This window comes from Podarcis vaucheri (assembly GCF_965113315.1).
Source record: "Podarcis vaucheri genome assembly, chromosome: 7".
Lineage (NCBI taxonomy): Eukaryota > Metazoa > Chordata > Lepidosauria > Squamata > Lacertidae > Podarcis > Podarcis vaucheri.
The window spans coordinates 70,656,656-70,683,748 of record NC_138765.1 but is presented as its reverse complement, the minus strand read 5'-3'; the positions used below and the strand labels follow the sequence as shown (position 1 = coordinate 70,683,748).

Sequence of the window (27,093 nt, the reverse complement as noted above, 5' to 3'; positions counted from 1 at the left end):
GGTGGGACTTGTCAACCCGGGAAGGTAGCCCATCTAGGAGAAGGAAAACTCTGATCCTAAACCTAAATCTTCAGGAGAGGCTAAGGAATAAACCCTACACAAATCCAGAGTGGAGTCCCGAAGATGGTTGGATGGCGCCTTGTATGCCTCCTTCTGGCAAGTCCTGCAGCCAAGCTGGTGCCAAGTGTAGTGCTCTGCTTTCCTTTGGACCACATCAGTGAGGCCAAGAGGGGGTGGGTCTTGTCTTCTGGGAAGTCCAGGACCTCCAAACACACTGCCCAGTGGAGGTCACTTTGGTGCTGCTAAGGCAGCAGTTTGACTTCTCTGGAAGTGCATTCCAGTGTCTCCAGAGGCAGACAGATGCCAACAACAACAATCCAGCCAGGTAAAAAAACTCAAGAAGGGTGCAAAGCAAGTCCGGGAGGGCATGTGCCCCATGGAGTTCCAAGGGTCATGTAGAGAGTCCTGGGGGTTGTACTTGGAGCCAGTGTGGTGTAGTGGTTAAGAGCGGTAGACTCGTAGTCTGGTGAACCGGGTTTGATTCCCTGCTCCTCCACATGCAGCTGCTGGGTGACCTTGGGCTAGTCACACTTCTTTGAAGTCTCTCAGCCCCACTCACCTCACAGAGTGTTTGTTGTGGGGAAGAAGGGAAAGGAGAATGTTAGCCGCTTTGAGACTCCTTCGGGTAGTGATAAAGCGGGATATCAAATCCAAACTCTTCTTCTTGGTCCCTAGGCCTACTCTGATGTATGGCAGGAACCAGGAGCCCTAGGCCCAGGACCTTTAGGACTCTCCCTGGGTCATGCCCCTTACCAGTGCACCTTTGCATCCTCCTTGAGTGTTTTCTCCTCACTGGAATGTGTTCTTCAACTCATATAAAGCTCCTTGTTTGACTAGCTGGAAGTCAGAAACTGGGTGTGTACAGAGGCAGAATTTGCACATATGTCACCACCCATCTTTCTAACTGGTCCCACCCACCACTGACACTTGACTCCTCCCAGGAAGGATGCCCAGAAGGGAATGCAGTCCTTAGATAGAAAGAGCCATCAGGACCCTTCAAGAAGGAGACTCGACTCCCTTCACGAGGTTGCAAGACTTTACATCTCTTGAACAATTGATGCATCTCAAGCCTAGTGAAGACAGACTCAGGATGCTTACCAACTAAAGAGGGGCGGGCAAGGGAAAAAAACACAGAATGGATTGGAGTAACCCACAAGAGGGCATGACTGAGTGATTGATACCCTGAACAATTGGTTGCCAATCTTGCTTGCTGATACACTGTCAAAAACAAAATGGCTTCTCTCACTGGGCTCCGCATCCCATTCACACATTATATCTGGAGCTTTTTATTTTTTATTTTTATGGGCAGCCATAGAACATGCCAACTCCACACAAAGACCACCACTGCAGCTTAGCAAACCCTTTATTTATATATGTGTGTATATGCATGAGTGACTGGTTCTGTGTTCCATTTGGAGGTGTTTTTTAGGAGCAAAGAGCTGGACTCGTTTGGGAAGTCTGTCCGTGCGAATTTGATCCTTCCCACAAGGCTTCCGGCCACCATAGAAAGAGGATGCGCCAACTACCTATCTTGAAAAATGCTGATATACCCTTGCATGATTCGCCTTAACTTGCTCCTTCCTTGCGAAAAAAAGAAAGAAAAGCAGAACCCTTGCATGTAGCCTGTGCATATTAAGACCAAGTCTATCAATGGCGATAAACCACCATAGCTAAGAAGGACCACGTCCTGTTCAGAGGCAGTAGATCTACTCCAGACAAATGGAATGAAACCAACCCAGGTTGTCTGCTGCTGGAAACAGAATTCTGGGTTTTGGTGTGATCCGATGAGGCAGCTGCGATGGTTTCCTTGGTCCAAGCATTGCAGACACAAGATGCACCTTTCCCTACAATCTACGGATAACCCAATAGAAGCATTTGATTCTGTTTCCCTCTGTCCATTGCCAAAGACTCCTGCCAGCTGCCCCTCGCTAAGGAACATTCCGTACTCTCTTCCTGGCATGTGGGAGCCAGAGGTCCTTGCTGCTTCCTTGGCTAAAAAGAATAATGTGGCATCCATTTTTCTGTTACTTCTTCATAGCCACTAGTCTCAGCACTCACCCAAGTGAAATCTTACAAGCTTTACAAAATGAGAACACCCCTTCCCCGAAACACACACACACAAATTGGGGAGGAAACCCCGCTAAATTAATTTGCAATTCCTGATTAGCAGGCCAAAGTGGAATGTACTCGGCGCGGGAGGTTCGGCAAACCGCTAGGCTTTGAAACTCCTCTGAAAATCTACGTTGCAAATGGCTGCCGTTGCTCGTCCCCCTTCCTTGCCCCTGTGAGTTCTTCTTCCACCCCTTTCCGCTACGGCTCTCAACGCTGTCGCCGTGGCAAGGGAGAGCAAGCGCGTGGCCTCGGGAGCCCCGCCGATTGCCCTCGTCGGGCTCTCGGCCTGCTTGGTGCGTGAGCGAGACGCAGAGCCTACGTGCGCCCTTTGAAAGTGTTCATGCAGGTGTAGCTCCCGGAGAACTTGTGGATTTCTTCAAGCGCCGCTTGCGGGAGGATGCTGCAAAAGAGGAAGGCAAGAGAGGGTGGGTCAGCCAGTCCACCGGAGGCAGAGCAGAGGACAGGCAGAGCAGACAGGTGCACTGGACACTGAAGCACTGGGTGATTTGTTTTTCTTTTACGCTTTGCAAAGAATGCGAAAAGAAATTCAGGGAGGAGAGAGCTGTAGGTGGCTTCTAGCCATGATGGCTCTGCTGTTCCTACACAGTTAGAGGCAGCAGTGCTTCTGAATACCAGTTCCTGGAAACTGCAGGAAGGGGGAAGGGCTCTGGTGCTTGAATCCTGCTTGCTGATTTCCCACAGGTTAGCCACTGTGAGAAGAGGATGCTGGACTGAGGGATAGCTCAGTTGATAGAGCATGAAACTCTTAATCTCAGGGTTGTGGGTTCAAGCCCCAGGTTGGGCAAAATATTCCTGTACTGTGGGGAGTCGGTCCAGGTGATCCTTGTGGTCCCTTCTATGATTCTATGACTAGATCAGCCACTGGCCTGATCCAGTAAACCTCTCCTTATGTTCTTATGTTCAGTTGTTGCCCATACGCCTCTGGGCCAAGTTAAAGGGCCTTGCATTAATGTACAGGGCCCTACACACACACACACACACACACCCCTTCACATTTATGGAAAGACGTGCCACTTTTGGTGATGGGTTCCCGCTTCTGGGACAATCTCACCATCTCAGGGTGTTCATCTCACAGTTCAAGTTGCTCTGCAACTCACTGTGCTGACATTTTGGCACAAGCTTTTGTGGAACAGAGAGAGCTGCTGGGCCTTGCTTTTCCCTTCCCTACTCCATCAGGCCTCTTCTCATCATCGAAGATGCACACAAGGAGAGGCAGCAAAAGGCGCTGCCCTCCATCCCTGCCAGTTGCAGCCTCAGATGTTTATGCATGGCTTGGGGCGTTCTGAAGGGGGAATAGCTGTGTGGTCTGCAGGACTGGGCTTACCATTCATGTGGAGGATTTTCAGTGCCAAACTCTCCAAGATTCCCCCTTCAGACCTTCCTTCACAACACATGAAGGTTGAGGGTGGAGGTAGGAGATGATGAGGGCAGGGTTGGTACCTGCAGCCCCTCAATCTCCCCCCATTCATGCTCCATCTTGCCAGGACTAGATTTGGGGAGCTAGTGTGGTTTAGCTGTTGGGACAGCCAGAATAGGCTCTGGAATAGGCCACAGGAGACCAACGTTCAAATCCCTCACTTGGCCATAAAGCTCACATGGTAACCTTGGACCAAGCCACCATTTCACAGGCTTGTTGATAAAAAATGGGTAGGAGTCGGAGAGCCAACTTGACCTCCTTGTATCACTGAACAAATAAAATAGAAATGGGTGTGGAGCAGCAGGCCGCACCTTTTCAAGATGATCAGGATGTGCATTGTCCATGGCAGGAGAAGGAAAGCTTGGTTCTGCTGAACAGCTTCTACTGTCCTCCGAGCCACCGTCTCTGGCTTTAGTGGAGGGAAGAGGTTGGGGAATCTGGAAAACAAAACACAGTCCTGTTTGTTCACCTCGCGGCCAGCTCTACCGTTAGGCAGAATGAGGCAGCTGCCTCAGGCTTTGGTAGACAGAAAGTGGTGCTGAAAAAACTTTCTGTCTCCTTGTTTTTAAAAACTGTATTGATATTTTAAAAACGTATACAGTGGTACCTTGGTTCTCAAACGCCTTGGTACTGAAACGCTTTGGTTCTCAAATGCTGAAAACCTGGAAGTAAGTGTTCCAGTTTTCAAATGTTTTTCAGAAGTCAAACATCCAATGCGGTTGTTGGTTATTGTTTCGGGGGCACCTGCACCAATCACCTGCACCATTTCAGAAGTCAAACGGATGAATAAGTTTGGGACTTTTGTTTTTACTATTTATTTTGAAATTTTGTTTTTGAGGCTTTTTCGGTTAATTCATTTTTGTGACTGTGTGGAACCCAGTTCCGCTACGGATTGATTAATTGTGTGACTGCGGAAATGGATAAAAGCCCCCCATCCAAACAATGACTATCATCAGCGCAGGTAAGATTTTTATTTTTTTTAATTATCATCTACAATACTGTCTTATTTATTTTATAGTACAGTACATTGATTATTACTGCTTTCACTTCATGGATCAATGGTCTCGTTAGATAGTACAATTGATGTTAAACTGCTGTTTTTGGGGTTGTTTTTAAAAGTCTGGAACGGATTAATCCATTTTGCGTTACTTTCTATGGGAAAGTGCACCTTGGTTTTGGAACGCTTTGGTTTTGGAATGGACTTCCGGAACGGATTAAGTTTGAGAACCAAGGTACTGTACTGTACTGCATTATCCAAACCACTTACATGATATCCTTCAGCTGTAGATTGAATGTTGCTGGGCTGCCCCAGGATTTCCCACCCCTGCTCCTTCATAAATGCAGGATCTACCTCACACATCGCCAACCAGACCTGTTTTTGTGGCTGTCTGAACTGACCTGATCCGCATGCCTTGAAACATCTCTGTGCTGGTGTGGAATGGCAGGACAGTGGTTGTGTTTACTCCAGGACAGTCCAAGAGACCCAGTGTCAAGCTCTCCATGAAGGCAAAAGAGGAGGCTTTGGAAGTGCAATAGTCAATAGCCCCAGGGATAGCAGACAAGGCCAGGATAGAATTGAGGCAAACAATGTGCCCTTTCTGCAGTTCCAGCATCCGCGGCAAGAAGGCCTTTGTGGTCTGTGGGCAGAGAGATAATGACCTTGGTTCACATATCATGATCATTGATAACTGCTGTTAATTACAGCCATGCCTCGGATAACAGATGCTTCAGGTTGAGCGATTTTGGGTTGCGCACCGCGCCGAACCTGGAAATACCAGAACGGGTTACTTCTAGGTTTCGGCGTTTGCGCTTGCACAGAAGCGCTACATCACGCTTTGTGCATGCGCAGAAGCACTGATTTGCAACCCGTGCATGTGCAGACGTGCGGGTCACGGGTTGCGAACACTGTGGGTTGCGAACACTGCGGGTTGTGAACATGCCTCCCGCACGGATCATGTTCGCAACCTGAGCGTCCACTGTACTTGATTTATGTACTACTTGCACACCGAAATGGCTTCTTAGCAGGTTACAAGTATAAAATAAATCATAAAATACCCGCACCTAACTGAAACGCACAATAAAAACCATTCCACGAAATCTTCCGCAACTACAATATGCCATGGGATAATACCCATTGAAAAGAAGAAGCATGAAAAGAGCCACCAAGGCAATTAGATCAGGAAGTTCAAGTTCAAGAGGGATCCTGGTCTTTAACCAAGTGTGTCTTCAAATGCTGGTGGAAAGCGAGAGCCAGTGGGGAGGACTCCTATATTTCAGAGGGGAGGGCACAGCACAACAGTGGTGCCACCAGTTGGAAAAGCCCACATCTGTGTTACTGTAAGCTGGCAGCCATCGCAGGGATGAAGTCAGAGATGTGGGGGGGGGCACCAGCTGGGGAACCCCCAAGGAAAGAAGGCTCAGAGCCTGGGGACTGGGGGTTGGATGATGATAAGGGGCTAGAGGGAGAAGAGGGAGGAGGGTTGGAAGGGTTTGGTGAGCAGGAAGAGGCTGTGGCAGAGAGCAGTCCAGAAGCAGAGGCAGAAGCAGAGGCTAGAGAAGAGGAGGCCCAAGAGGCAGAGATCAGGCAGGCTGCTGAAGAAGCCATGGAGTTGTGCTGCAACCCTCCCTCCCTGGTCTCCCAGGACCAGAAGAGATATGAAGAGTGTGGAGCAAAGTCAGGCACAGTGGCAATGACTCAGATTGCTTGGGAAGGACCTGGGTGAGGAGAGGACTTAGGGAACTGTGGGAAGGCGGGGACCTTCATTCCCAACAACTGCTTCATAGAGGCAAGATCTACCAGGATGAACTGCTGTGCTCACTAGGCCTGGCCTCCAGAGTCGACCTGGTTTCCTTGAATAAAGAGAACTTCACTGACGCTGTGTGATTTACTGCCAACTTGTTCCTGACTCCAACCCTGACTGATGGGAAAGCTGTGACCCTCCAGGAACTGCTGGACTCCAACCCCCATCATCCCTGACAATTGGTCATTTCTGGCTGGGGCATGATGGCAGTTGGAGTCCAGGAGGGCCACAGAGGCCATCCCCTTCTTCTTTACAAGAGACCTGCTTCTCCTTTGCAAGTCACAATTCCTCATGTAGGATGGAGCTGAGATATCAGGCAACTGACCACAGGCAGAATTGCATTGGGTAGAGAGAGATAAGGAGCTCCCCAATGCCCAATCTAATTGACAATTGATAAAAAAAGAATTCATTAATTAATCACCCCAGGTTAGATCAAGGGCAGAAAAAGGGAAATCTACCCAGCAGTAGAGACTAATTCAGGGATGTCTAAAAGAGCACCACCACTAAAGCATCACCCGACGGTGCTTAGTATTAATTTCAGTAGGTAGCTGGAATCTTTCCCCCTGCACACACCTCCCCCCCTGTTTTTCCTATTTTAGTATATGTGCTGCCGAAGCGAGCACTCCCCACTGTTTTTCCTGGCAGGTTTGCACGCCGGGCTGATCTTCCCAAATTCGGCTGAGCCATCCCTTGGAGCAGCCAAGATTTCGCTGGCTGCAATTCCCTCCTGTCACTTCCAAGCCTGAGAACGTGGGAGAAAGGATGGCTTCGTACCCAGAACTGTCCCAGCGTGTTGATGTGCTGTGATTTCAGCAGTGCGTCATCGTCGCTCTCCATCAAGCTCTTGCCGTGAACAACGGCTGCGTTGTTCACTAGGATGGTGATATCCCCGACCTGGAGAGGAGAGGGGGGAGGAAGGAGAAGCCCCCAGTCAGTGGGTAAGCCCTGCGAGATCTGACCAAAGGTACATTGAGCTCAGTCTTTTGTTTCCCAACAGTAAACATATTATGCATCCTTATACAGATTCCATCTAGCTCAGTATTGTCAGCAGCTCTCCAGGGTTTCAGACAGGACTTTCTCCCAACCCTACCTGGACACACCGGGGATTGAACCTGGGACCTTCAGCATCCAATACATGTGCTCTTTGGCTACAGATGCTCCACATGAAGCTGCCTCATGTTATATTAGAGCTCAGTATTGTCTACACTGACAGGCTGTGGTTCGCCTGGGTTTCAGGCCTTTCTCAGCCCAATCCAGAAGTGCCTGGGACCCACTGCAAGCAAAGGTGGTGCTCTACCACTGAACTTATGGAATGCCCTTAAAAAGAAAGCAAGATTCCAGTCCGCATTGTTTAGTGCCGGCATATTTGCAAAGTGAAGCAGGGTCAAGTACGGTTTCTGATGGATTCTATCCCACTGACAAACAGCTCTTAATGTCAGAAAGGTCCCACCCTTTGGAGCAGTGGAAACAAGCTTTCTCCATCTTCCATGTGACAGCCCATCAGAAAGTTGAAGGTGGCTCTCCTATCCCCTCTTAATCTTCTCTTCTCTAGGCTAAACACCCCAAACTCCCTCAACTGTTCCTCATAAGGCTTGATTTCCAGACCCTTTATCATCTTGGCTGCCCTCCTCTGTACCCTCCAGCCTGCCAATATCCTTCTTAAACTGGTGCCTAGAACTGGACACAGGACTCCAGGCGAGGTCTGCCCAATGCAGAATAGAGCGGTACTATAACTTCTGAGCAATATACTTTGATTGATGCAGCCTAGATGAGCTTTTTCTGCTGTTGCATCACATTGTGGGCTCACCTTGAATCCTATCTCCTGCGGTATTTGCTATCCCTCCCAGTGTGGTGTCATTTGTGAATTTGATGAGCAGCCCCCTCAGTTTCTTCACCAAACATTACCTTTTCACGGACGGCTTTGGCCTGTCGGTAAACCTCTTCGCGGTTGCCCACGTCACAGATGAAGTAATGGCACTCTGTTCCCATCGCCCGGATCTCCTCCGTGGTTTCTTTTAGGCACTTCTCCGTCCGACCCCACAGGATAATCTGCAAGAAGATGGCTCTTTAAGAATCATTGCCCAATGACATCCAGTTGCTTTGAGAATGCTTCACTAGTGTAGCTTCGTCCTCAAGGATAAATGGACCACTGCCCCCACCAACCCCAGTGTCCACCCTGCCAGCCCAGCGCCTTTTGTTTCTCTGCTTGCCTTCTCACTCACAACCAGCCAGGGGGTAGCTGCACCCATCACTGGCTCTGGTTCCACCTACTGTCCATCTCTCCGGCTTCCCTACCAGTACCAATTGTAACCTTAAGTCTTGATTATGGTACCATGCTTCATGTGGCACTGCCCAAGTTTCTAACCATAGCCATCATGTTACTCAGATGCTGAGAGTTTCACTGGTTTCTGATTTGCTACTAGGGGAGGTTCAAGATAGTTGTGTTAATCCACACAGCTTGGGCTAAAGTACATGCATGCGCTGGTGATCTCCCGCTTGGACTACTGCAACGCGTTCTACGTGGGGCTACCTTTGAAGGTGACTCAGAAACGACAACTAATCCAGAATGCGGCAGCTAGACTGGTGACCGGGAGTGGCTGCCAAGACCATATAACACCGGTCCTAAAGGATCTTCACTAGCTCCCGGTAGGTTTCCGAGCACAATTCAAAGTGTTAGTGCTGACCTTGAAAGCCCTAAACTGCCTCGGTCCAGTATACCTGAAGGAGTGTCTCCACCCCCATCGTTCAGCCCGGACACTGAGATCCAGCGCTGAGGGCCTTCTGGCAGTTTCCTCCCTGCAAGAAGTTACAGGGAACCAGGCAGAGGGCCTTCTCGGTTAGGGCGCCCACCCTGTGGAACGCCCTCCCATCAGATATCAAGGAAATAAACAACTATCTGCCTTTTAGAAGACATCTGAAGGCAGCCCTGTTTAGGGAAGTTTTTCATGTTTCATTATGCTTTTATATTTGTTGGAAGCTGGCCAGAGTGGCTGAGGTAACCCAGTCAGATGAGCAGCATATAAATAATAATAATTAACAAGAACAACAAGGACTGCCCAATTCCTTATGCTCTACCTCAATCACTGAGATCCTCTGATTCGTTTGGCCATTAGTAAAGATCAGTGTGGCAGGCCCTGCCCTCCCTGCCAGTGGACGTTTAGCAGGAATTGTCCCTGCCTTCTTTTATATGTCTTCTGAAATCTGCATTGTTTAGGCAGGCATTTGCATCATCATTATTTTTTTCCTCTTTTATGGATCATCTGCTGATTTTATTCCTATGTGTTGTACTCCATTCTGCTATATTTTTTAATTAAAGTGTGGATTATAAAAAATTAAATAAATCAGCCAAAGCCTTGCTATAGTAGACAACCATTCCCTTCCACGATATCTCCCACACCTTTAATATCAGTGGAACAAACACATACCACCCCCATCCCTAAATAAGCGCTGGAGTTTCTGTATTTGTGTTGGGCAGGCAGGAAGAAGCACTGGAAAACCCGACCTCTGTCTAGGGCTGTAGTTTTCGGATGTGATAGCTTCCCATCCTGGAACCCATCCAGTCCTCTTCTCTCCCCCCCCCCCACCTTACCCCTCCTCAGCTGCTGGCCTCCCTCCCTCCTGCAAGAGACACGCTCTCCTTTTCAGAAAGTTACTGACCAGAAAATTGTCGAGGGCAGCAGCTCAGCGAGGCGGTTAATCCCTGCTGTGGAAGGCTGGCGCTGTGCAGAAGCCTCCTGCCCTGTTGCTACTCTAGGTGACCTCAATCCTTGGCAGCCAGGTGGAATGCTTCCTTGTGCCATCCCAGGAGAAGGTGGGCTGCCAGGGGCTGGGGTCAGTAGCGAGCGGCCTCCCGCCCGCCTAGGATGCCAGCGCTGGATGGTGGAAGGACTCTGTTCTTGCGCCTTAATTAGCTCTGGGTTGCTAACTGCCTCTACCCCCCAAATAGCAGACTGAGAGGGGCTCCGCACTGATGCCATTCTTTTCCCTTCCCATGCCAACGCAACGGGTGGCATGACATCATCGTGCAGGATGGCGCTCTGCCACCAACCCCATTTGCCTTCCGTGGTTGGCGTCAGCAGAGGAGGAGAAATGCGCAAACATCGCGGCACACGGCTGTGTGTTTTGTTGAAAAAAATGGCATCCTGCCTTATTGTAAAAATGCCGAAGGCGGCGAACAACAACTTTTGTCTTCTTTTTTTTAGTCTGCATTTTGGAAAACATGTATACAGTGCTACCTCGGGTTAAGAACTTCATTCGTTCCGGAGGTCCGTTCTTAACCTGAAACTGTTCTTAACCTAAAGCGCCACTTTAGCTAATGGCACGCTGCCGCCGCGTGATTTCTGTTTTCACCCTGAAGCAAACTTCTTAACCAGAGGTACTATTTCTGGATTAGCGGAGTCTGTAACCTGAAGCGTCTGTAACCTGAAGCGTCTGTAACCTGAAGCGTCTGTAACCCAAGGTACCACTGTATAAATGTGTTTACAGTGTTATGTGTTGTTCTTTGTTTCTCTTTCTCTTTCTTTTTTTTGGTAAAATTCAAAAAAAAATTAAATTTTTTAAAAACGTAATGTAAATTTGGGTGCGGGGGAGGGTCTTCTAAAAGAGAAAGGTGCAAAGAAAAAAAATGCAAGGAGTACAGACAATAAATAAATGGGGGGGGGGAGGTTTTGTTGGAGACAAGCAGATGAAAGAAAGGATGCCCGGGAGGAATAAATACCAACAAAAGTGGCCCCTGCAATAAATGTTGCATAGACTTATAGAAATACAGAGTTGGAAGGGACCCCAAGGGTCATCTAGTCCAACCCCCTGCAATGCAGGAATATTTTGCTCAACATGGGGCTCAAACACATGACCTTGAGATTAAGAGTCTCGTGCTCTACCAGCTGACCTAGTTGCGGTGCCCAGTATGCTTCCTATGTAAGGTGCCAGCCAGTCAGCCATTTCCCCTTCCAAGATACACCATTCTATTCCTCCAGATTTTTTTTCATTTTGCTCAACAGGTAGCATCCTGTGCCCCATATAACCCCCATTTTAAAACAGCTGCACTGGTTGCCAGTTCACTTCTGGACCCGGTTCAAGGCACTCTTTTGGTGCTTCAAGCCCAAAAGGCATACATTAGTGAAGATAACATACAAAAATGTTTTATAGTAGGGGAAAGTGCATTGCAAAGATGTGTCTGTTAGCCAGACGTGCACTAAAAATTGTGTCTTTTAGGAGAACTGTACACTTAAAATACTGGTGAATTTTAACGAGGATGTGGGTCTGTTTGTTTTTTAATATTAAAAAATGTGAATTTGCTCCAGAGATGCGGAGACCTGAATTTAAGACTGGAAAAATGAGAAGCAGAGAGAAAGCAATGCTACCAGATCTGCCTGCCCTTAATGGGCACTTCATAACTCTAGAAGCCAGGAAGGATCTGTCAACCGGGGCCACACAAAGGTACCTGTTGACAAAAGGGCAACAGCTTGAGCAAGTGCAAACAGTAGCTGAAAGAGAGCAAAGTTTGTGTTCAGTCATGGAAGAAAGGGACTGGGTGAGGTCAAATCTTGTTCCTTCTTTTCAGCTGCCTGCAGCTAGGGGTTTGCTTAAATGTAATACTGCTAACCACGACTTTGCTTTGCCCTGGTAGGAAAAGTTGCTGAGAGACGTGTGAATGTTATTAAAACTTATATATGTTGTCCTCTCGGCCACAGCCAGAATGGCCAGTGAACATAAGAATTTAAGTGGCCAGCAGGATCAGGCCAATGGCCCACCTAGTCTGGCTCCCTGTTCTCCCAGTGGCCAAGCAGATGCCTCCATGGGAAGCCAATGAATGGGACCTGATTGTAGCAGAACTATAAATAGTAAAAATGGCTTGTGATCAATTGCATTCCATGCTCTGATGGCTTCCAGACTGGACTTCTTCTTTCTTCTTCTCTGGCGATCACTCGTAGCCTAGTAAGATCATCTTCCATAAACACGGTTTTAACAGTGAGTCCGTAAGTGACTGTGGAGGCCAATTCTGGATCCACATGTCCTTCCACAGTGGGGACAGTGGTTTCCGGGCAGGAGTTGATCACGGTGAAGGTTTGCCAAGCGTGCCTTCCTCTTAGCTCATTTCTCCCTTTCATCCTGAGTTCGAGTGTCTTCAAAGCCCATGACACCTTTGGTAAAGGCTGTTCTCCAATTGGAGAGCTCGCAGGCCGGTGTTTTCTTGTTGTTGGTGTTTATACGACATTATTTTAGATTTGCCTTGAGAGAGTCTTCAAAGCTCTTTTGTTGACCACCAGCATTACGTTTCCATTTTTAAGTTTGGAATAGAGTAGTTGCTTTGGAAGACGATACTGCAACGCGTTCTACGTGGGGCTACCTTTGAAGGTGACTCAGAAACGACAACTAATCCAGAATGCGGCAGCTAGACTGGTGACCGGGAGTGGCTGCCAAGACCACCTGCCCTCCCTGCCAGTGGAAGTTTAGCAGGAATTGTCCCTGCCTTCTTTTATATGTCTTCTGAAATCTGCGTTGTTTAGGCAGGCATTTGCATCATCATTATTTTTTTCCTCTTTTATGGATCATCTGCTGATTTTATTCCTATGTGTTGTACTCCATTCTGCTATATTTTTTAATTAAAGTGTGGATTATAAAAAATTAAATAAATCAGTCAAAGCCTTGCTATAGTAGACAACCATTCCCTTCCACGATATCTCCCACACCTTTAATATCAGTGGAACAGACACATACCACCCCCATCCCTAAATAAGCGCTGGAGTTTCTGTATTTGTGTTGGGCAGGCAACCATTTTTCATTTCCATTTTTAAGTTTGGAATAGAGTAGTTGCTTTGGAAGACGATAGGCATCCAAACAACATGACCAGTCCAACGAAGTTGATGTTGAAGAATCATTGCTTCAACACTGGTGATCTTTGATTCTTCCAGTACACTGGCATTAGTTCGCCTGTCTTCCCAGGTGATGTGTAATTTTTTTCAGAGACACCAGACTGGACTACTACAGTGTGCTCTACATTGGGCTGCCCTTGAAGATAAGGTCATCACAATTGTCCTGCTGGGGCATGTCAATGGCCCATCTACTCCAGCATCCTGTTCTCACAGTGGATGAGCAGATGCCTGTGGGGAAACTGCAAGACCACTCCCCCCCCCCCCGTGGTTTCCAGCAACTGGGATGCAGAAGCAGCATTGCTGCCTCTGCTCATGGAGGCAAAGTATAGCCATCACTGCCAGCAGCCACAAATAGTCTTAGTCTCCATGAGAACAGGGTTGATGGGAGCTATAGCCCATCAAGATCTGGAGGACCACAGACCATGCTAAGCTAGATGGACCAGTGCTCAGACTCCATATATAAAGCACTATCATCCCTTCCTGGAATAGCTCTTACTTTAAAAAAAAAAAAAAGATAATCCAAGTAATGTCAGATTGGCATGTATATGTAAAAGAGAGATTTGGCAAGCTTTTGTGCAAGGGAGATATGTGAAAGGTTGACCATTGTCCAAGGCTGGGAGAGAAACCCTTTTGATGCTTGGAGTCTGACATTAAGAGGCCTCTTAATGACACCTCTAAGAAACTATGGTAAACACCGTTGGGCCAGAGGCAAATCTTTGAGCATTAAAGATAATGGAAAGCAAACAGCGAGAGGTGTCGGCAGAGAATGGAAAGATACAGTGACGTATTTTGAGAAGGATAGGGGAGTTCCTTCCATTGGATTCCTAATCCCTGGGATGAAACAGGGTGGCGGCAAGAGAGCAAAGCAAATTCTGCATGCTAAACTGTTAAACCTACAAGACCCAGTGCTCCCCTCCCCAGGGGGGGGGTACTCAAGGATATGTAGAACTGGCACCTATTTTTTTTAATTGTTAAAAAAGTGTGGCACTTACTGTAACAACTTCATGTACCAATACAGTGGTACCTCGGGTTAAGAACTTAATTCGTTCCGGAGGTCCGTTCTTAACCTGAGGCACCACTTTAGCTAATGGGGCCTCCCGCTGCCACCACACGATTTCTGTTCTCATCCTGTATCAAAGTTCTTAACCTGAGGTACTATTTCTGGGTTAGCGGAGTCTGTAACCTAAAGCGTATGTAACCCGAGGTACCACTGTACTGTCAGAACAACCTGGAATGGCCGACTCATTTCATGTCAAGGTTCTTCTTAAGGGTAAGTTTGATACTATTACACTGGATGTAGCAAAATTCCTCTCAGAGTCAGTAAAAATCAGAAATCAGTATGTACAGGCTAAAGCTCCTCTGTTGGCTAGCAAAGCCGATCTTACACCTTAATGACTGTTGATATATGCTATTGTTATACTATGTATTTTGGGTCTGTGGACTGCAATAAAGCTTTGTGTGTTCTCTATGCCATGCCTAGCCTTATAAACTTATAATGTGTCACCTCTTACAAGCATTAGAGCACAACTAACAAAGCTGTTATGGACAGCCCAGTGTTATGTTCGCTACTAGCGTACCATTCTTGTGTCTATGACATGCTGCTGAATATACTTGCTTAAAATAAAATAAAAAACACCACTGTCCCCAGTCTGGAACAGTCTCTGGTGCAACCAGCTTGCAAAGAGTTCAAAGGAAAGAGGAAGAAAGTATTGTTGTCACGCTTGCTTGTCAATGAGAGCAAAAATTGCTGGGCTGCAGGGTTCCTCCTTCAAGTGTCTTGAGGCTGCTGAATCGAAGGAAGGAAGGAAGGAAGGAAGGAAGAAAGAAAGAAAGAAAGAAAGAAAGAAAGAAAGAAAGAAAGAAAGAGTAGATTTGGTGGACCAGTAGTCGGAAGCCATTTCTCCCTTCACAGTGCTTGTTCTGTGTGAGGGATAAACAAAATTGTCATGATGTCATAGGTTGGGGGGGGGACTGCCTGACCAGCCGATGAACCCTGAGCCACAAAGGAGGTAGCGGGTGCCAATTCTCTCAAGCAATCCGGATGTGCTTACACACACACACACACACACACACACACACACCAAGGATCCTTTGATTGCCAGGCTCCCCTCTGCAAACCCAGCTTTCAGATGTCAAATCATTATTTTGGATAAGTCAGAGGAATAGCGTTGGACAGCGGAGAACCACATCTCACAAGGATTTGCCTTCCACACAAGCAACTCCAGTCCAGAAGGTGGTGGACTCACCTCCGGCGGAGGTTTTTTTAAAGAGAAATTGGATGGCCATCTGCCAGGGATTCTTTAGCTGTGGTTCCTGCATTGTGGGGGGGGGGTTGGAAGAGAAGTCCCGGGGGGGGGTCCCTTTGAGCTCTATGCTTCTGTGAAATATTAACAGGCAAGGAAATGCTGGGGCGACAGAATAAAATGTGGTGTGAATGCAGCCCCAGAAAATCCCTCCAGATGGCAAAAATACCATAATATTGTGGAAGCATCAGAGAACAGCTAATAATCAGGAATGACCAGTGGATGGTCCACAGCTAAGGCTTTATTACTGCATCTATGACATGTTGCAGAAGACAACCACAAAAAGCCCCAATTCCCTGGCTATGTTTTCTTTTCTTAAAAAAGTCTAAACAAAATTATTTCTGTGTGTGTTCACCCCCAGGTTGCAAATATAGCTATATTGGCGTTGCTGGGAGTGCAATGGGATGTATTTAAGAAGCTAGAGGGCGGGGGGGGGGAAGGGCAGCTACAAAGAGGACCCCAAGTTAATTAGAGATGTAATTTATGGCAGACTGGAAAAAGCAACAACAACAACAACAACAACCCACCAATGACCCAAGCCCTTTAAACTCCACTAAAGGTAGCCTTCCATTGTGAAGTCTATTAATTAGAATCAATTTAATCCCTGCTGGGACAAAGGTCAAACTCTGCGAGTCTGACCTTTCTTAGCTGGCTTCAGCATCATCAGCTGCTGACTTCTGTACTGCCCAGGTCCATCCTGCGTTTTTGTGCACACATTCATGAAAATAACACACCAACTGCATCCTCTTGGGAACACTGCTTGCAAAAAGCAAGGCAGGATACATTAAGAGAAATTTGCATTTATATGCTGATGAATTTTCATGGTGGCTTTTTTAAAATATAAAATAAACAGAATCGCAAAATCCCTGCAGAAATATGGAGAACTAAAAATTGGAAAAAAACGAGAAACCAAAGGTGACAAGAGTGTTATTGCCAATGTTAGCCCTACTCATGAGTAGACCCAATGAAATTAAGGGTCCTGACTCATCTGGGTCCATTAGTTTCAAAGGTTCTCCTGTCAGCGAAACGTAGCTGGATGCTGCCCATGGGAAAGATTTTGTTGTGAATCCTGTACACGCAGAAATGGAGAGAAGGAGAAGTACCAGCTAAGGAGAAATGGCTTCAAAAGTTAATGGACTGTGCGGAAGTGGCAAAATTTGACAGCAAAAATAAGAGGTAAAAGAGATGAACTGTTTATGGAAGAGTGGAGAACCCTTTCCAGACTAGTTGAAGAACTGTTATAGTCAAATGAAAACACGGACAGGGTTCGAATTATGCGCAGTGGGACGACAACAACAATAAGTGAAACAGAGGATAATTGTATGAGAGAAAAGTATGTCATATAAAACAATAGGTATAAGGTGGGAATAAAAACATCAAGGAAGTAAGGGTGGGGAGTCAAAATTCTAAGAGAAACATATATGAAAATGTAAGCAAATTTGTAAAATCTGTGAAAATCAATACAAATCTCTCTGTAAAAAAGAAAGATTTCACTGCAAAAGGCCACCACCTCAGTGTCTCCATCCCAGTGGAAAGTAACTGGATGGCCCATGCTGCTGCTGTAAGTCGGCTTCCCACCCTTCTCTCTCTGCCCTCTTCCTCTCCCTTCCTCTTCTTGTTAGGCTAAGACTTCTTGGCCCCCCTCCAGATCGACGCTTGAAGATTGGCTTAAGCTTAATCAACAGGAGGCGCAGCTGCCCACAAGAAGCAGTTGAGCAAAATCACCGGAGTTACATAATTGTCGTGGAAGAGAAACTCCATACGGAAACCACATGAAACAGGTGGCAGGGACTCAGCAATAGCCGCAAGAGAAGTGAAATTTGCTTTGAGAAGCAGGGCTTGGATAGAGACGCATGCCCTCGGAAGAGCATGTGAGGACACGCCGAAACAGGCAGAGGAGGCTCAGGAGCCCGGTGGGTGCCGAGAAGCTTATGGAGGTGCTCAAGAAGGAGCAGAATGCAACCGGTGCTGAGAACCTCTTGACAGCGATGCTCTGAGCTCTCAGCAAGAGCACTGCTCCTGAACACCTTGGAGCAGTGATAGCCAGCCTTCTCGTCTCCACAGGCCACTTGGAAATAACCTACACTAGAGCTGGAGAACTTTTCTCAGTCTTACAGCTGCATTTCCTACTGGCCAACCTTCCAAGGGCTGTGTGACATTGCTGGTGGGTGGGGCCAGAGACAAAAGTGGGCGGAGCAACAGGTGCAAATTTACCTTCGCTTAGTAAGCAAGTTTCTATGCTCTATCCCCGCTCCAGACAAGCACAAGCCTCTATTGTCATTCAAGGACACATTCCAGCCAGGCAAAAACACTCAAATAAGGTGCAAAGCAGGACTAGTGGGAGTGACCTGGGGAGATTCCATGGGGCCAGATAGAGAGGCCTAGAGGGCCACATTTGAGGTTCCCAACCCCAATGTACACACAGCTCTGTTAACTACTCGAGCGACTGATCCACTTTGTATCCAGTAGGGTTGGGTGATATATCCATATATCGACCAAAAACCAGTTTGAAGTCCATATTGTGATATCGGTCTCATAATTTCTGACCTGGCAATATATCACAAATCATGATGGGTTTGTGCTAGGCAAAAATCACAATGCTGGGAAAACCCTGAAGCTAGTCAATTCCTCTACATAGCTCCATCCTTATTTCAGACATTGTGATTTATCTGTATATCGTGATTTTTAGCTGGTGATATAGCATGATGTTGAAAACCAGATATTCCCCAATCCTAGTATCCAGGTCATTCAAGGAAGCACACACACACACAAATATGAAGTGTGGCAAAATATTATCTCTGGCTACCCTTTTCTCTCAGAGGCCCAAGCTGTCCTCTGTCAGGATCTGTGCTTCTTCCTACTGCAGAACAGCCCATTTGCTTTTCCCCTCACTCTCCAACCTTTCCAGCATAGCTACATACAGTGGTACCGCGGGTTACAGACGCTTCAGGTTACAGACTCCACTAACCCAGAAATAGTACCTCGAGTTAAGAACTTTGCTTCAGGATGAGAACAGAAATCGTGCAGCAGCGGCATGGCAGCAGCGGGAGGCCCCATTAGCTAAAGTGGTGCCTCAGGTTAAGAACAGTTTCAGCTTAAGAACAGACCTCCAGAACGAATTAAGGTCTTAACCTGAGGTACCACTGTACTTGCTTTACTTCCTGCGATAACCTCTGTCACTCCAGCCAGCTAAAACAGAACCCTATAGCCAGAAGAAGGGGAAGCTTGGGTATTGCTAGCCTGCCTTGTTCCAGCAATCCAGAGTGCACGTCTCGTTGTGCCAAATCTGTTAATCCAGATTCGACTGCTCCCCAGTTTCTCTGCTGCAATCGCTAACACACATTAGTGAGTCCCATGGATTCGGTCTCTACTGAATCCTCAGCCTGCCAGCCCTGGGAGCCCTGCCACTGGGTTCCAGTGGCCAGCACTGTGCTACTGGTGACCTTTCTCCTCCCTGGGCAGCTTGGAGAACCACTGTTTCCTCTGCCACCCGCCACCCACCCAATTAGGATGAAGGGTAAATCTGCATGGGAATAAGGAAGGTTGCCAGAAGTGGTAGCCAGTCAGCCTGGTAATCTACTATTGCAGCAGTTGCCAATCCCCAGGTTGGCTGGCCAGCTGCTTCTGGTCCCCTTCCTCCTACTGCTGGACCAACTCTTCATCCCAACTGACCGGATGGCGGCAGAAGAAGATACATGACTTTTGCAACCCACCCTGCCATTCTCTTTTGCAGCTCCAACATTGGTGGTGGTGGGGCGGAGGAAGGGTGAGAAGTGGGGGGATAATCATAAAAGGCATTTGACGAGTTCTAAGGGAAAGGGATTGTTTTGGCAAGGGGACTGGTTGGGTGAACAAACCAAGCAAGGGGGGCAGCCCCTGGTATGTACAAACGCCCATATCCACACAGTATAAAAATAACGATGATAAATAAACAGCAAAGAGTGTACTCAGCCTGTAAATCACAAATGCAAACTGTCAGTCAGCTGCACAGCTCGTGAACGCACTCCCTATTTCTGTGCAAGCTGGAACAAGATTGGCATCTCTGCCGTTTGGAAGCACGAAGGGGTTTCCCCCACCACAACGTGTGCAAGCACGCCAGCACAGGGCCCCACCCCCTGAAATCCCTGCCGCCAATCAAAACCAACAGAGTCGTCCCCTTTCTTCTGGTGTCACCCAACCAGATTCCCCAGTTCGGTTGCTTTGGCCTCCCGTTCAGTTTTTAAAACACTGCCTCTCACTTGCACAGTCAAGTGTAGCTGGCTTTGCATGTCAGAAATCCCAGATTTGACGCCTGCGTCAACGGACTTGGCTGTCCAGAGCAGACAATACTGGGTTGAATGAACCAACAAGCTTACTAAGGGCATCCCCAGATGTCATCTTTATTGAAAATTGATGATGATTGGTGCTTGTGATACAATTGGGGGGGGGGTGTCATACCTGATCCCACTTTCAACGCTGTTTATGCAGAGAGAAGTTATAGATGGGTCACACTGCTTCGTTTCCAATCGGTGCATACCTCGTAACTTCCTGCTGAAATCCCATAACTTTTCATACTACAAATGTTTTGGGGCTGCTGTTGCCGTTTGTCCCTCTTTCGTTGTGCTGCAGCACCTCCAAACAGCAATTTTGTGGCAGCATCAAGGAAGCACAAACGAAAGCAGAACAAACCCACCGCTAATGCATTATCAATGAGTTGAGCACATGTTGCAGGATACACCCACGGCGAAACACCAATCGGGAAGGGTCCTTATAATGCAAATCTTTGAGAAGCTCCCCCTACTGGTATGGACTGCAACAAACAAGCCATGTCCAATGATCCCCTGGCATGCAACCAGCCCAGTAAGCAGTAATGAGTCTCCGCCTGTTCTGTGTAGGATTATTTACACCATGTAGCCTATGGAAAGACTGCATTATCCAGTATCCCCATCAAACTAACTAAGGAACTGACCATCCAGCCCTTCTTATAATTTGTAGTTAACATGCAGGCAGGGGTGCCATTGGAGCAGGACTCTGGGGGTAGAAGCTCAGAGTCCCACTCCCCAGGGAGCTGGCTTTTGACATCTGGAAGTGAATCAATACATAGTCTTAACATTTGAAGATACACTGCCCAGCCCCTCTAAGACCAGAGTTTAAATTTACCTGTCACTACCACTTAGCTACAAGATGTGGCAATGACTACTGGCTTAGAGGATTCAGCAAATTCGTTTTCATAAAATCAGAATTGTAGAGTTGGAAGGGACCCCAAGAGTCATCTGGTCCAATCCTGAATCCTTTGTCCAATGTGGGGCTCAAACCCATGACTCTGAGATTAAGAGTCTCATGCTCTAAAGACTGAGCTATCCCAGAGGTTCCGTGAAGGCTGAGGTTCAGTGGTCAAGTTGTAGTGGTGCAGTTATTGCCTTTGCCCCTAGATTCTGAGCTTCCAAGAAGCCTCTCTTTCCACACTGTGTGCAAATGGACAAGACAGACTTTCCACAGAGTTCTTCTTATGTCAGAACCCCAAGACAGGCCAATCCCAAATTTGCCTTTGTTCCGAAACCCACTGCATTCAGTCGAGCCACATCAAAGGGCAGATTGACTCTCTGGGCATGTGCAAACTACACTCCCTTCACCTCCCGGAAGCCACAACCTGCCGCCACATGCTCCAGATTATGGAGTGGTTGCATAATCAAGGGAGGGAGGACTTCAGGCTGTTGGCCCCCTCCCAACCCCCAAATCCACCCACACAAGGGTCAGGTACAAAACAACCAGAACTGCAAATATTTAAAGCACATTTCAAAACACACGACTTCCTCCAAAGAATCTTGGGAACTGCAGTTTGACAAGGGTGCTGGGAATTGTAGCTCTGCGAAGGGTAAACTGCAGGTCCCAGGACTCTTGGGAGGAGGGAAGTCTTGTGCTTTAAATGTATGTCATGTCTGAAGCCATAGATTTAGGATTAGAGGGTGGTATTCAACTAAGTTGAATTCTATGGACCTTACTTAATCATGTTATTTAATTTCAATGGGTCTACTGTGAGTAAATGTAAGCCCAGGAACTAGTTTTGAATGTACTCCTTCCATGAAAAAGTCGTTCTGGAATACCCCAAGGGAGGGAGTCTATTTGGCTGCTGACAATGATGAGCAGTCAGAAATCTTTGCTGATCTGCTATGAACTACCCAGACATTTACCGGTAGCTCCAGATCTGCCATCTGCCACCCATGGAAATAAAAGTTTGCACATATTCCTGACGCCCTAGAGCCCCTCTCCATTTAGCAAACAAACCAGACAGCCGTAATGGTCTGGCTGCATTCCACTGGGCCGTGGGGGTGTCATTCAGCTCAATGAGAGCTGGATGTGGGAGGTCTACCCCTCCCTGGGCGTGACTGCTCCCTTATCATCTGCAAGAAATATTGCTAGCGGTGTGTGGGCTGGGGGGGAGGCTGTACATGCAGTGTGAAAACTGCCAGGCAGAAAGAAAGCTTAAATCACCTTGACAGAACACCAACGGGACATGTGTACAAGAAGCCATGCAATCCTATGAATGGCTATACAGAAGAAAGTCATATTGAGTTACATAGGAAACTTCCTTACAGTATACCAAGTCAGACTACTGGGTCCATCTAGCTCAGTATTGTCTGCACTGACTGGCAGAAGCCTCTCCCAGCCCTACTTGAAGATGCCTGGGATTCTTTTGCACCAGAAGGGTGTGCTCTACCACTGAGCATTGGTTCTTCCCTTAAAAAATAAAGCAGGGTTCTAGGCCTCATGGTTCTGAAAAAAGAAGAGTTTGGTTTAAATAGGAAGCTGCCTTATACAAACACAGGCCATTGTCCATCTGGCTTATTATCATCTGCACTGACTTGCAGAGGCTCTGCATGGTTTCAGAAAAGGGTCTTTTCCTACCACTACCTGGAGGTGCCAGGAACTGAACCCGGGACCTCTTGCTTGCAAGGCAGATGCTCAGCCACTGAGCTACACAGCTCTTCCAGGAGCTGCTTAGGACCACAGCCTTAACCTCTGCATGACGCATGGTTCATAAACACAGTGTGTGCATGTGTGGATGATCACATAGGGCACATGGTGCCCACAAGAGTTTGCAAATGCACCCATGTGCTCAAACAATTTGGCAACCCCTGAGGACTGCAGTTCAGTCATAGAGCATCTGCCACAGAAGGTCGCTGGTTTGATCCCCAGCAGAGTGGGGAGAGACTCCTGCCTGAAACCCTGGACGGCCACTGCCAGTCAGTGTAGGCTGAGCTAGGTGAAGCAATGGCCTGACTTGGGATATTATCCTTCCTGCTTTATCTGGAAACCATAATCCATACATTAACCGTGTGATCTAGATTAATAGTCCTCATATTGTAGTTGAAGGGTGGACAAAAAGAGTGGCTTGATGAAGACCATTTAGGGAATACTGCAGCTGGCTGGACTAGATGATGCTTCGGGTCCCTTCCAACTCTCAAGGATCAAATCTAATTAACTCTCTAGGATCAAATTAAGGCAGAGTTGAGATCTGAACCGGGAGCTACCCAATTCATAGCCGGTGATGCTGTAAAGTGATTTTAAACCTGCATGCACAGACACATTCCTTTAGATGGCATAGTGGGCTGCTTTACTTGCTTCAGGTGTAGTGGTTACAGGGTCCGACTCAGGACTTGAGAAACCAGGGTTCAAATCCCCATTTAACCATAAATCTCTGTCGGGTGACCTTCCAAGACTGTCTCTCACCCTATAATCACAGGGATGTTGTGGAATAAAATGGGGAGTGGGGTAGAAATTAAGTTAATGAATAAATAAAATGTGGCAAGCCAGCCCACCTGAGTGTTGGGTGTGGGGCCAAACTGATCAGAGATCTGTGGCATCTCCCTCATTGCAGGGCACTGCCTGCAATTTAGGCTGCATCCTAAACATGCCTTCTCAGAAGCAAGCCCCATTGATTCAGTGGGGCTTGCTCTCCAGGTTAAGTGGGTTGAGAATTGCTGCCTGAGCCGCTGGGCAACTCCACCTTAATTGCATAATCTGTCACTTGCACAGTTGCTCTATTCATGCAGCCAGATAAATTGGAGGCAGGGAGGGGGATTGGAAAGTAGCTTCAAGCAGAGGCTCCTCCCCCTCCCCTCAGAACCCCAGGTTAAGTGGGATTAGGAATGCAGCCTTGACCATTAGGCTGCCCTGCCTTCATTGCACAATCCCTGCCACACCAATCCAAGTAGAGAAGCTGGGAGGTGGTGGGAGAGGCAGCTTCAGGTGTGCTTCCCCTGCCCTGCTCCCAGATTTAGGGTTGCAGCCAAGGCTAGTCAATGAGAGCCAGTGGTGGCGTACTGGTTAGAGTGTCAGACTAGGACCTTGGCAGAGCTGTATTCGAATCCCTACTTGGCCACGACACCAGCGGCGTAGCGTGAGTTGTCAGCACCCGGGGCAACGCAAGTAATTTGCGCCCCCTAATCCGGGGCAAGGCAAGTAATTTGCGCCCCCCCAACCCCTAACCTGCGAGTTGCCGCTGGCGCTGCCGCGCAAACAACGCTGCTTGCCCGGAGGAGGATGGAGGCAGAAGCAGCCGCCGCCTGTGGCTAGGCCGAGGGGATGGCGTCGGCGGCAGGGTGCAGAGGCTGCCCGTGCCCGGCCAGGCGTCGGTGGCGGCGTCGGCGCTGCTGCAGTGGCTGCTCCTCCTGCGAGCAGTGAGCGGAGCGCAGCCACAGCGACGGCGGGGGGCGCGCGCGCTAGGGCGCAAGGCTGGCGGTGGCGGCGGGGAGCCCGGCGGAGGAAGGAACTTGTCCCTTCCCTCTGGACTCGCGCTCCCCCCAGATGTTGCGCCCGGTGCGGCCGGCACCCCTGGCACCCCCCACGCTACGCCACTGCACGACACTGACTTGGAACCAGTCACTGTCTCTCCACCTAATCAACCTCACAAGGTTGTTGTTGTTGTGTATTAAATTAAGAAAGGGAGAACCATGTAGGCCCCCTCAAGTAGCTTGGTTAGAGAGTGAAAAGGTTGGGTATAAATGCAATAAACCAACAGCAGACCCATTCAGGCTAATGGGCACAACTAACAAGATCACCCATTTCCACGAATCTACTCTTGAGTAGAATTCAATTGGCCTGCAGGCTAACCCTTAAATTGCAGGGTCCCTTTACCTCAAGGAGGCCAACTTGAATAAAATATTTTGGGGGTCCAGGTAAGACCCACGCTGTGTAATCAATCACAAGGCACGATACATGCACACCATTTAAATGGCAATGCCCATCAACTTTAGGGGGGCCAGGCACCCTCAAATATTTTATTGTGGGGTGGCAGGCAAAGTCTCCTCGGCCTCTAGGAGTTGGCTACGATGCTTCACCTATGCAAGCGGAGAGGTTGGAAGGGGGACCTGGAAGGCAGCTTCAGGTTGGACAACCCCCCCCCCCCGCGCACTCCCCAGCAGGCGCACGCACCCAGCCTTCAAATCATTGCCACCCATTATTCCCAGCCTCTCACCTTGCGGGCGCCGCGTCTGGCGAACTCCTTGGCCAAGTAGCGCCCGATGCCTCGCCCTCCTCCGGTGATGAGCACGCTGTCCCCGGCCAAGTCGCGGAGTTTGCTGGGGAGCACCGTGGACGCCGCCGCCTTGGCTACCAAGCAAAGCATCCGCACCGGGAAGAGCAGCAGAGCGCCCAGGCGTCTCCAAACCATCCTCTTTGGGTTGGGGGGTTACGCACGAAGAGGGAGGGAATATTGAGGAGTCCGTCGAGGAGGAGGGGTGGGGAAGGGGGAGCACGGCGTCTAGAAGTGTGTGTCGGATCCTAGGCAAACGTACCTCCACCCCGCCAAAAAACAACAACAACAACAACAACAAAAAACAAAAAAAGGGGGGGAGAGAAGATGGGTTGCGCGAGCTTACGCGCAAAAGTCCGCTCTGGCGTTGCACGAGTTTCTGGCTTCCTCGGTCGGACTTCCTCGCAGGTGGGTAGAGAATCCAATGGAAAGCCGCCGTCCTAGGTACGCTTTACCCGGGCGCCAGCACGCTTCAAAACGGAGCTTACTTCCGAGTACACATATAGATGTGTACTGTAACTATAGATATACAGATCTTGCGCTGGGACTCTCCCAAAGTGCCAAGCAAGAGCAGCCGCGCTGAGGAGCGGGAGATCTCAAAACAAGCAGCTCGGGAGAACTTTCCAGAGTTGCTGGGCGATCTGGATCGCGGAGAGGATCGAGCCAGTTTCTCCGCTTTCGCGAAAGAAAACTCCTTGTTTCCTTTGGAGAGCGTCCTGCAGTCTAAGCCGGGCTGGAAAGCCCCCCAGAAGCTCTCCGAGGCGGCGGCGTCTGCATGGGGAGCCGGCAGCGCTTTTCCAGACAGCTCATGTCTATTCTGGGGAGTTCAGGAAATTGCTTCTCGGGGAAGGAGTTGGGAAAAAAGAGACTTTTGGAAGGAGTTGGCTTAAAAAAAAACAACAGTGACGGGGGGGGGGAGGTTCAGGGCAGCGCGCCGGGGTCCCTCCCCCTTCTATACATACGCCGCGTAAAGAAAACTCCCCGCCGCCTTTGCCCGCCTCCGCCTCCTCCTCTGCTTTTCCTTACGCAGACGCGAAAAGAAGTGGCGGAGAGCCTTGGCCGCTTCTTGTTTGCTCCGGAGCCGCCGATCCGAGGCAGGGAAGGAGTCCGACTCGCGTTGCCTGCCTGCCTGCCTGCCCGCCTCCCTCTCGGCGACCTCTGGCTGCTCCTCCTGGGACACTTTCTTATCTTCCCGGCGCGGCTCCCTTGCCCTGGGAGCAGGTTTTATACCCTATTAAGCCTGATTGACAGTTAAAGTATTGTTGGAGGTTGGGGTGGGGGGAGAGGGAGACAGAGAAGATCTCCTTGCTAGTGGCTAGCTGGGCTCGCTCCCCTCCCCCAAGCAGCGTCGCGCATACACGCACACACACAAGCACAAACACGCAGGCAACTTTAAAGCGCGAGCCAGGCTCTCGGCTGCATCCTCCTCCTTTCCAAGCCTGCAAGCCGGGACTTGCTGGATGCCACGTTGGGCCTGCGCAAGCTGTAATTCAAGTACTTTGTAACTGAGAGGCAGCGGCAACAGCCAGCCGAAGCTCCCTCTTCTTTTCTCCTCCTCCCTTAACATAAATACACTGCTGATAACACACACGAGCACGTGTTTTCTAAACTGAGTGCTGAGATTGGGCTATTCGAGGGACGGGGTGGGGTGCAACGTAAGTTTCAAAGTCCGGGTTGTGCGCAGCATATGTGTCAAAGTCCAGGTTGGAAATTTCCTTTTTGCTGCAGGGTGACAATGGCCCAATTGCCCAAGCTGGCGCCTCCGCACCAAGGAAAGGAAAGAAAGGATTTCTTTGCACTGTGCCTAGTTAAACTATGGAAATCGCTCCTGCAGGAATGGATGGCAGGGAAAGAGGATTGAGCACCTTCACTGATGGCTATCCTCTGCCTCCGTAGCTGGAGGCATTGATGCTTCTGAATGCCAGTTGCTGGAAACTACAGGAGGGGAGAATAGCTTGTGTGCTCAGATCGTTCCTATGGGCTTCTCACG

General features: G+C 48.7%; 1 protein-coding gene across 2 annotated transcripts; it reads right to left on the bottom strand.

Annotated features, from left to right (window-relative positions):
- Positions 1-1,405: 1,405 nt before the first annotated feature.
- On the bottom strand, positions 1,406-26,548 carry DHRS3 (dehydrogenase/reductase 3). Of its 2 annotated transcripts, none has more exons than XM_082233345.1 (6): positions 25,047-26,548; positions 8,317-8,460; positions 7,186-7,305; positions 5,009-5,247; positions 3,922-4,047; positions 1,406-2,572 (listed from the first exon to the last, which is right to left on the bottom strand). In XM_082233345.1, exons 1-6 carry the CDS (start codon positions 25,239-25,241, stop codon positions 2,488-2,490), a joined length of 909 nt encoding a protein of 302 aa, XP_082089471.1. In that variant the 5' UTR covers positions 25,242-26,548; the 3' UTR covers positions 1,406-2,487. The 2 variants fall into 2 exon arrangements, with proteins under 2 accessions (XP_082089471.1, XP_082089472.1); XM_082233346.1 differs by lacking the exon at positions 25,047-26,548 and adding an exon at positions 10,069-10,088.
- Between the last annotated feature and the right edge of the window lie 545 nt (positions 26,549-27,093).